This window comes from Salvelinus alpinus, chromosome 2 (genome assembly GCF_045679555.1).
Source record: "Salvelinus alpinus chromosome 2, SLU_Salpinus.1, whole genome shotgun sequence".
Taxonomy (NCBI): Eukaryota; Metazoa; Chordata; class Actinopteri; order Salmoniformes; family Salmonidae; genus Salvelinus; species Salvelinus alpinus.
Genome location: NC_092087.1, coordinates 125529401 through 125539999, shown reverse-complemented (window position 1 = coordinate 125539999; position 10599 = coordinate 125529401). Strand labels below are relative to the sequence as shown.

The 10599-nt window shown below is 41.1% G+C and overlaps 1 protein-coding gene across 1 annotated transcript; it reads left to right on the top strand.

The window, feature by feature from the left end:
• Positions 1 to 4173: 4173 nt before the first annotated feature.
• LOC139568612 (C-C chemokine receptor type 7-like) lies at positions 4174 to 8751 on the top strand. The gene is made up of 4 exons (XM_071390552.1): positions 4174 to 4322; positions 6597 to 6643; positions 7065 to 7489; positions 7754 to 8751. Exons 1-4 carry the CDS (start codon positions 4307 to 4309, stop codon positions 8409 to 8411), a joined length of 1146 nt encoding a protein of 381 aa, XP_071246653.1. The 5' UTR covers positions 4174 to 4306; the 3' UTR covers positions 8412 to 8751.
• The last annotated feature ends 1848 nt before the right edge of the window (positions 8752 to 10599 follow it).

Sequence of the window (10599 nt, the reverse complement as noted above, 5' to 3'; positions counted from 1 at the left end):
CTGTGGATCTATTGGGCTGGTATGCAAATTGAAGTGGGTCTAGGGTGTCAGGTAAGGTAGAGGTGATATGATCCGTGACTAGTCTCTCAAAGCACTTCACGATGACAGAAGTGAGTGCTACAGGGCGATAGTCATTTAGTTCAATTACCTTTACTTTCTTGAGTACAGGAACAATGGTGGACATCTTGAAGCATGTGGGGACAGTAGACGTCGGTGGCACTGTGTTATCCTCGGTGGCACTGTGTTATCCTCGGTGGCACTGTGTTATCCTCGGTGGCACTGTGTTATTGTGACCCATTTGAACTGGCCAGCTTTTATTAGACATGAACTCTCAGCAGAATGTGTTACACTTCCAATGACTTATCATACACAATCTCTGGCACCCAATACTGATGACAAATTTGAAACTATTTGTTAAAGATTTGGTCCACTGGTCTGTGTCCTCTGATCTACAAGGTACAAGGAAGTGGGTTTCCTGTTTTCAATATAGCACCACTCTTTCCAGCTGTCTGAAGTAGTGTTATCTTTTGTAGTTAACATTTTTAACCAACAGTATTTATATTGTATTCACCTGATGTGAGCAAAGGAGACAGGTAGAAGATCAACAGAGAAAAGAGACAGGTAGAAGATAAACTGATAAAAGGGACAGGTAAAAGATATACAGATAAAAGAGACAGGTAGAAGATCAACTGATAAAGGTACAGCTACAGACGTCTTCCTGTTAGCACACTTTGAAAAAAACGTCTGTCAATTTTGCAGCTAGATTCCATGTGCAGGAACCATACCAGCAGCCCCATATAATTTGAATTAGTAGAAAAGACATTCCTCTTCAAATCAACATCCGTGATGGGTGGACCGGGGACCTATTGAGTTTACCCATTTTTGCAGCTTATAATTGTCCGTTCTAATAATTATATTTCTATGATCTGCTTTCTGCAAAAGCGATGAGATTTGGCACAGCTTTAATGTAGGTGCAGAGGTGCACAGTTGTCCCTCTGCAGCAGTCACCTGTTGCACAGAATTGTGGTTAGTGTTTCTTTGCTGGTTTCTTTTCCTGAGCGCCTTGAATACTCAAAGCCGCAACCGCACAGGCAGACAGGTGTGCAGCTTGTGCAGAGTTGGCGGAGAGTAGGGGAGAATAAGACTGAACGTGCCCTTTACCGACAAAGATAAACTAAGACAGCAGTGGTACTGCCACAACTGCCGAAGCAAAAGTGTTGTGGTGGTAAACACAATGACCAACGTATACCGTATGAGTATTGGTGAAAGGGACTTTTGGAGAAATGACTGAGACTTTTGTGTAAATCCCTTATTTGTCGAGGTTGTCAAAGGGGACATGAAGAAACATTAGTATATCTCTAATATGTTGAATTAAACACACATGAAGCATTGATTGTAATGAGTCTGTCTCCCCTTTGAAATTCTCTACATATCAACTACTTGCTCTGGGAGGCCTGTTTTGTAGCTGTTGGTTTGGTAAGACACTTAAGAATAGTCCCTTCAATGCATGCTGTTCACAGAATGAGCATCCATCTTGTTTGTTACTTACTTACATAATTAATACACATTATCGAACAAAACAACAATTTATTGTGGAACTACGATTCCTGGGAGTGCATTCTGATGAAGATCATCAAAGGTAAGGGAATATTTATGATGTAATTTCGTATTTCTGTTGACTCCAACATGGCGGAGAAATGTTGTTTATATCTGAGCGCCGTCCCAGATTATTGCATGGTTTGCTTTTTCCGTAAAGTTTTTTGGAAATCTGACACAGCGGTTGCATTAAGAACAAGTGTATCTTTAATTCTATGTCAAACATGTATCTTTCATCAAAGTTTATGATGAGTATTTCTGTTATTTGATGTGGCTCTCTGCAATTTCTCTGGATATTTTGGAGGCATTTCTGAACATGGCGCCAATGTAAACTGAGATTTGTGGATATAAATATGCACATTATCGAACAAAACATACATGTATTGTGTAACATGATGTCCTATGAGTGTCATCTGATGAAGATCATCAAAGGTTAGTGATTAATTTTATCTCTATTTCTACTTTTTGTGACTCCTATCTTTGGCTGGGAAAATGGCTGTGTTTTTCTGTGACTATGTACGGACCTAACATAATCATTTGGTGTGCTTTCGCCGTAAATCCTGTTTGAAATCAGACATGTTGTCTGGATTCACAACATGTGTAGCTTTAATTTGGTGTCTTTCATGTGTGATTTCATGAAAGATTTATTTTTATAGTAATTTATTTGAATTTTGCGCGCTGCATTTTCCAACTGGCTTTTGGCCAAGTGGGACGTTAGCGTCCCACATATCCCAGATAAGCTTTAAGTACAACCCAAAATAGTTCTAGGAGCCAAAAAGGGTTCTACATGGAACCAAAAAGGGTTATCATATGGGGTCGGTTGAAGAACCCTTTTGGAACCGTTTTTTCTAAGAGTACATACAGTACATGTATTGTAATGATAATCAGTATGCCCTGTTTGTCCCGGAGAGCTTTTCCTTACCTTCATCCCTGCTCCACCTGAAAGTACAGCCAGACAAAAGTAAAAAATACAATTAAAATCAAGGTCTAACATCAGCTGTAAACTCAATCGGAGATGGCATGGGCATCTTCATCAACATCTAAGCCTCTTGATACCTGTATACTTCTGGCCCTTCTTTGGACACTGTGTTAAACAATCCTCCAGGCGAGCTTCAATGCCATACAACTCTCCTTCCGTGGCCTCCAATTGCTCTTAAATACAAGTAAAACTAAATGCATGCTCTTCAACCGATCGCTGCCTGCACCTGCCCACCTGTCCAACATCACTACTCTGGACGGCTCTGACTTAGAATATGTGGACAACTACAAATACCTAGGTGTCTGGTTAGACTGTAAACTCTCCTTCCAGACTCACATCAAACATCTCCAATCCAAAGTCAAATCTAGAATTGGCTTCCTATTCCGCAACAAAGCATCCTTCACTCATGCTGCCAAACATACCCTTGTAAAACTGACCATCCTACCAATCCTCGACTTCGGTGATGTCATTTACAAAATAGCCTCCAATACCCTACTCTATAAATTGGATGCAGTCTATCACAGTGCCATCCGTTTTGTCACCAAAGCCCCATATACTACCCACCACTGCGACCTGTACGCTCTCGTTGGCTGGCCCTCGCTTCATACTCGTCGCCAAACCCACTGGCTCCAGGTCATCTACAAGACCCTGCTAGGTCTTGTAGATGATAGCCCATACATAGCCCATCTATAATTTAGCTCAAACAACTACCTCTTTCCCTACTGTATTTATTTATTTATTTATTTTGCTCCTTTGCACCCCATTATTTCTATCTCTACTTTGCACATTCTTCCACTGCAAATCAACCATTCCAGTGTTTTACTTGGTATATTGTATTTACTTCGCCACCATGGCCTTTTTTTGCCTTCACCTCCCTTATCTCACCTCACTTGCTCACATTGTATATAGACTTATTTTTTTACTGTATTATTGACTGTTTGTTTTACTCCATGTGTAACTCTGTGTTGTTGTATGTGTCGAACTGCTTTGCTTTATCTTGGCCAGGTCGCAATTGTAAATGAGAACTTGTTCTCAACTTGCCTACCTGGTTAAATAAAGGTGAAATAAAATAAAAAATAAAATAAAATTGATAAGTAATGGGGTTGTAACGGCGAGGTGAGAAACCAAATCTATACCAATTTAGGACCTATATATTGTGTTCTCAATGAACTGATCTAGCATTTTCTTCACTGTAGACTACAAAGAAAAGTAAGCCTCAACAGCACAAGCGTAATGGTGTTATCTTTCTAGTGACTGTGGGTTGAAAATAGAACAGACAATACATTTTCCCTCGACCATTGCGGTCACTGAGATCTTTGGTGTGTCTGAGTGTCTTTGCTGAACAAAATGAACACTAATTTCCTCTCATAGTGTGCAATAGCTGTATGCAGCAGTTCAACAGCAATGTTCAATAGGTAATGAATCACCAACTACAAGTGGGAGGCAGTTTTATCTCTCTATACTGTCATACAAATTCTGAAACCTCAAATTGTTCTTCACAATGCGTAAAACAAACAACATTTGCATTGACTCTCATTCCTTGTCATTGTTTTTCACAAGACACCCCGGGGGAGTAAAGGTGTTAACTATGAACCAGGGGCACTTTTTTTTATAGTATAGTTCAAAGGGGAATCTAGCACCTGACACAGCCTCATCTAGACTAGCGGGGCTGTCTCTCTACTTTCACAACCTGAGTACAGAGAGAAAGTGCAGTTGTAACTCTCAATCAACATGACCGCTGTCAAAGGTGAGCACATCATTCGATGTTTCATACATTTTTAGAAATGTTCAAAAATTGATTTGAACATCTAAAATAGTTGATTATTCATAGGATATTAGCTTCCTGCAATTTTTCAACTAATAACAACTTTTATCAAAAGGAATATAAATACATTTTGTTCTAAGATTTATTTATCCAATAAATAAATAGATAAATGAATATGTATTGTATAAGTAGGGGTTATATTGAATTAAATTACTAAAAAGGCACTACTACGGGGCAGGATTAGCAAAACAGTGTGTCCAGTCAATTGCTGCATGCATGTAGACAATGATATACGAAATTAGCACATGTGCTTCCGTTAGGTGAACACAGTGTATGTGATGTAGGGTGCTAAGATAGAAAGGCTGATAACAAGCCATACAGCTGTATAGCCACAGTAGGCTATAATCATTCAATTGAGCTTCTACTTCTTATTAACACAATATCTGTGAATCGCTGACATCTGCTGCCCTTGTTAAATTAACGTTTTTTAACTGTTGATTAACTTTTTTAAGTGTTTCAAATCAATTGAGTATAGAAATACTGAAACTTGAACCAGGTTTGTAAGACTGAGATTGTTGCAGGTACAGCCCCAGTTTACTCATGACACGTTTTGTAACCGAGTCACTTCTGTTTTGAAGGTTATAGCCTTTCCAGTTTTCTGATCATGTGATGAGTCAAAGGGGGATTTTTGAAGTCGTTTTTTGTTTCTTTGTTTCTTTTTGTCTCTTAAAAAAAATGATAGATTTAATGCTTTTCATATTTGGGTATGCTATCAAATCAAAATCAAATCAAATGTATTTATATAGCCCTTTACATCAGCTGATATCTCAAAGTGCTGTACAGAAACCCAGCCTAAAACCCCAAACAGCAAGCAATGCAGGTGTAGAAGCACGGTGGCTAGGGAAAACTACCTAGAAAGGCCAAAACCTAGGAAGAAACCTAGAGAGGAACCAGGCTATGAGGGGTGGCCAGTCCTCTTCTGGCTGTGCCGGGTGGAGATTATAACAGAACATGGCCAAGATGTTCAAATGTTCATAAATGACCAGCATGGTCAAATAATAATAATCACAGTAGTTGTCGAGGGTGCAGCAAGTCAGCACCTCAGGAGTAAATGTCAGTTGGCTTTTCATAGCTGATCATTGAGAGTATCTCTACCGCTCCTGCGGTCTCTAGAGAGTTGAAACAGCAGGTCTGGGACAGGTAGCACGTCCAGTGAACAGGTCAGGGTTCCATAGCCGCAGGCAGAACAGTTGAAACTGGAGCAGCAGCACGGCCAGGTGGACTGGGGACAGCAAGGAGTCATCATGCCAGGTAGTCCTGAGGCATGGTCCTAGGGCTCAGGTCCTCAGAGAGAGAGAGAAAGAGAGAAAGAGAGAATTAGAGAGAGCATACTTAAATTCACACAGAACACCAGATAAGACAGGAGAAGTACTCCAGTTATAACAAACTGACCCTAGCCCCCCGACACATAAACTAATGCAGCATAAATACTGGAGGCTGAGACAGGAGGGGTCAGGAGACACTTTGGCCCCATCCGATGATACCCCTGGACAGGACGAAACAGGAAGGATGATATCTTTGAACAACCAATCAATTGGTGCATCCCCTTCTGCTACCACCAGATGTCCTGCTATGTCTTTTGTTGCACACTGTACAACAGCGGTCCTCAATTACATTCATCCGTGTGAATAGTTTTCCTTGAGTGGATGGTCAGGGGGCCGGAACATATGATTTGTACACTGCAAATTAACTGCAAAAATCCCAAACAGATATAGTATTTGACAAAAGAAGAATAATTTCAAACCTTGAATACATTGAGATACGATCACATATGCCTCTTTATTTATGCATGGGAATATTTGGGAACAGATTATTATTATTTTTAAATCACTTTGAGCTGATTTCCTGGTGATTTTCCAGTGTTTAAAGTCCAACAACAAACACTTTATGCTCAGAAAACTTAGGGGGACAAATAAAATCACCTGTGGGATGAATTTGGCCTGTAGGCCACTTATTGGGGAACCCTGCGGTACAAGCTAAATACCTAACAGTTGAGACAACTCAAATTCATTATTGACACTTACAAAAACAATATGTGCTAATAACAAGGGACATCGACTCCTATGTAGCATCATAAGGGACGTGTCTTGACCTCTTTCCAAAGGTTGTTCTTATAGTCAACTACTGTAACATATCAGTCTATTTATCGATCAACAGGTACTCTAGAGCTTTAACCACACCTTATCTGATTTTCAGATACACGAATCTTAGTACCCGCTCTGCTGATCTGGACCTACTTTGAGGTAAGAACAATGGATGAACACAATCTTCAGTATACCAGATCATACAATATTATTTGTATGAAGTATTAACAGTCTTTTGATATCATTTTTTCCCGACAACCATTTAAATGATATGTTGATAACTCACTTAATAACATGACACGCACTCTACCCACAGAAACGCACAAACACTACACTGGTACTAACCACAGTCTTTCATTCAATAGCATACTGTATAGCGCAACTTCCTCTCAGGAAGTGGTATACTCATCTGAAAGCATGTCAGTTTATCAAGGGGCCAGATGCAGGGTACATTGTGTCTGCTTCATTTTGGACCCAGTTCCCTGAACCTGAACACTTGATTAGAATTCAAGGCATTCGATTACACCGGTCAATCATCAATTATCCTGATTTATAGTATGTCCCATTGTCTTTTTTTCAGAATTGCTTCTCTCAGAATGAAAACATGACTACAGAGTTCACCACTGAGTACACTGATTACTCCACAGACAAGAATGACTTGGATTATGACCATTGGACCCAGCAATGCCAGAAGGAATCCAACCGCCACTTCCGCTCCTGGTTCATGCCCACCTTCTACTCCCTCATCTGCTTCCTCGGTCTGGTCGGTAACATCCTGGTGATCGGTACCTACGTCTACTTCAACCGGCTGAAGACCGGGACCGATGTGTTCCTGCTCAGCCTGTCCATCGCTGACCTGCTGTTCGCCGTGTCGCTGCCCCTCTGGGCGACCAACTCCATGACAGAATGGGTGCTGGGGCTGTTCATCTGCAAGGTCATGCACACCATCTATAAGGTCAGCTTCTACAGCGGCATGTTCCTCCTCACCTCCATCAGCGTGGACAGGTATGTTATTTCAAATGCGAACGCGTTCTCAAAGACTAACCTGGTTAAATAAAAGCCTGATCGAAACGTGTTGCAGTGTGCGTCCTGCTGTGACCTAATAGGCTGATCTGCTCCTATCTCTGCTGTGACCTAATAGGCTGATCTGCTCCTATCTCTGCTGTGACCTAATAGGCTGATCTGCTCCTATCTCTGTAAATATTTGTATATATGAGCAGATATATGAGGCTACTATATAAAGCCTACTTTTTGTAATTTTTCCGACAGGTACTTCGCCATCTCCAAGGCCGTCTCTGCCCACCGCCACCGCTCCACGGCCGTGTTCATTAGCAAGGTGACCTCTGTGGTCATCTGGGTGATGGCGCTGGTCTTCTCTGTGCCCGAGATGTCCTACACCAACATCAGCAACAAGACCTGCACCCCCTACACCGCCGGCTCAGACCAGGTGCGCGTGGGCATCCAGGTGAGCCAGATGGTCCTGGGGTTTGTTCTGCCGCTCCTAATCATGGCCTTTTGTTACGGCGCCATTGTGAAGACCCTGTGCCAGGCACGGAGCTTTGAGAAGAACAAGGCCATCAAGGTGATCTTCACTTTGGTGGCAGTCTTCCTGCTCTGCCAGGTGCCCTATAATCTGGTACTGCTGCTGACCACTCTCGACGCGGCTAAGGGGGGCAACAAGGAGTGCATCTACGACAACAGCCTCCTCTACGCCTCTGACATCACCCAGTGCCTGGCTTTCCTGAGGTGCTGCCTCAACCCCTTTGTGTACGCGTTCATCGGGGTGAAGTTCCGCCGCGACCTCCTGAAGCTGCTGAAGGATCTGGGCTGTATGAGCCAGGAGAGATTCTTCCAGTACACCTGCGGAAAGAGGAGGAGTTCAGCGGTCGCCATGGAAACCGAGACCACAACCACTTTCTCCCCCTAAAGCTGCCAATGCTGCCTAATCTGATTGCCTTTTCAACATGGACAAGACCTTGTGCACAGCCTATGTTAATTTCTGATTATATTTCAAATGTTTACTTATAAGTGTTCTGTAGGTCACTTAAAAGGTCTAAAGGACATATATGTTTAATGTATCAGACAGCTTACTTGTCGTCACCAGGAATTTATTTGGATCAAGTCTATACCATTACATTTTTTCCTGTTATATAGCTGCCAGTGGAGGACTAGCACTGTAAATACTCAATATCTTTGTATTATTTCTGTGTTGTTTTGAGTCTTATTTCCGAAGTCTTGTAAATAAAATAAAAAATAAAAAAGGTGTACTCTGGTCTCTAAACTATAATTTGACACCTTGTTCAAGTGACCACTTGTTCAACAACCCACATTAAAAAATACTAAAGTATTCTAGGGTATAAATACTGTGGTATTCACTGTAGTGTTTTTGCAGACTTACTGTAGTATTTACTGTAGTGTTTACTGTAGTATACTGTATACTGTAGTATAAATGCTGTAGTAAAATAAAACTGTAGTATATACTATAGTATTTAATGTAGTGTTGTTACAGGTTGTACTATACTGTAGTATTTACTGTAGTGCTTTTGTAGACTTTAGTATACTGTAGTATTTACTGTAGTGTTATTGCAGATTGTAGTATACTGTAGCATTTACAGTAGGGTTTTTGCAGACTGTAGTATACTATAGTATTTACTGTAGTGTTTTTGTAGACTGTAGTATACTGTATTATTTACAGTTTTTGCATGCAAGGTGTTTTTGTTTTACTATCTTTGAAATAGAAGTGGAGGCTTTCTCCTTCAGGAAACCTACTGGAGAACTACTAAAACAGCACATTTTTCATAACCTGTATGTAGGTAGGACTGGGGTCTGAACAGCTAGTTCAGTGCTTCTGCTCTTTTCTATAACCTGTAGGGAAATTAATATGTGGTCTATACTTGCCATGTATGTTTCTCAGTTATGGTGGCACAAATTGCGATACAGGGGAGGGGAATGGGCAGGGTATATGCAAATTAAATAATGTAGTGTTTACTATAGTAAAAAAAGTGTAGTGTTTTTGTGGACTCTAGTGTTTTTGACATTACTGCGGTTAATACTGTAGTATTTACCAGAGGTGGGACAAAGTCATTGTTTTACAGTAAGTCTCAAGTCTTAGCACTCAAGTCCCAAGTCAAGTCCCAAGTCAAGACAGGCAAGTCCGAGTCAAGTCTCAAGTCAAGACTGCCAAGTATCAAGTCAAGTCTCTAAACTTTGAGTTTCGAGTCCTAAACAAGTCATAATGTGCTCTTCACCAAATGTAATAACATTTCATATTTTTAACAAGAGTAATAGTTAGTATATTACATTTACGCAAATCATGAATGCTTTTAAAAATATTTATATATTTATTACTTTCCAAATAAACGTTATATTTCCATGGAAATACATGGGTAGCCATGAGAAAGACCCCCCCAATAGTGACCGACTATCGCTATGGGGCGCAATCGAGCGATGTAGGCTTGTACACAATTGCCCAACCTTAACAAACACACACACACACACACACACACACACACACACACACACACACACACACACACACACACACACACACACACACACACACACACACACACACACACACACACACACACACACACACACACACACACACACACACACACACACACACACAGTAGGCTAACGTATGTCAATGGTTTAAGAAACAGCAGCAACATCAGGCAGGATTTAGGCTACCAGCTGCTGTCCGATTCAAACTGTAATCCGTTAAATGAAGAGTTGATGCGCTGCACACTTTTTAAAAAAGCTTCATTTTTTATATTTGGGCTTGGGGAGGGTATCAAGTCAGGTCGAGTCATAAGGCTCAAGTCCAAGTCAAGTCACGAGTCATTGGTGTTAAAGTCAAAGTCGAGTTGCAAGCCATCCTATTTGTGACTCGAGTCTGACTCGAGTCCAAGTCATGTGACTCGAGTCCACACCTCTGGTATTTACTATAGTATTCTACAGTATATTACAACATTCTATAGCAGGGCTGCCCAACCCTCTTCCTGGAGATCTACTGTCCTGTAGGTTTTCAGTCCAACCCTAATTTAGCGTATCTGATTCTGCTAGTTAAGGTCTTGTTGAGCAGCTAATAAGTAGAATCAGGTGTGTTAAAT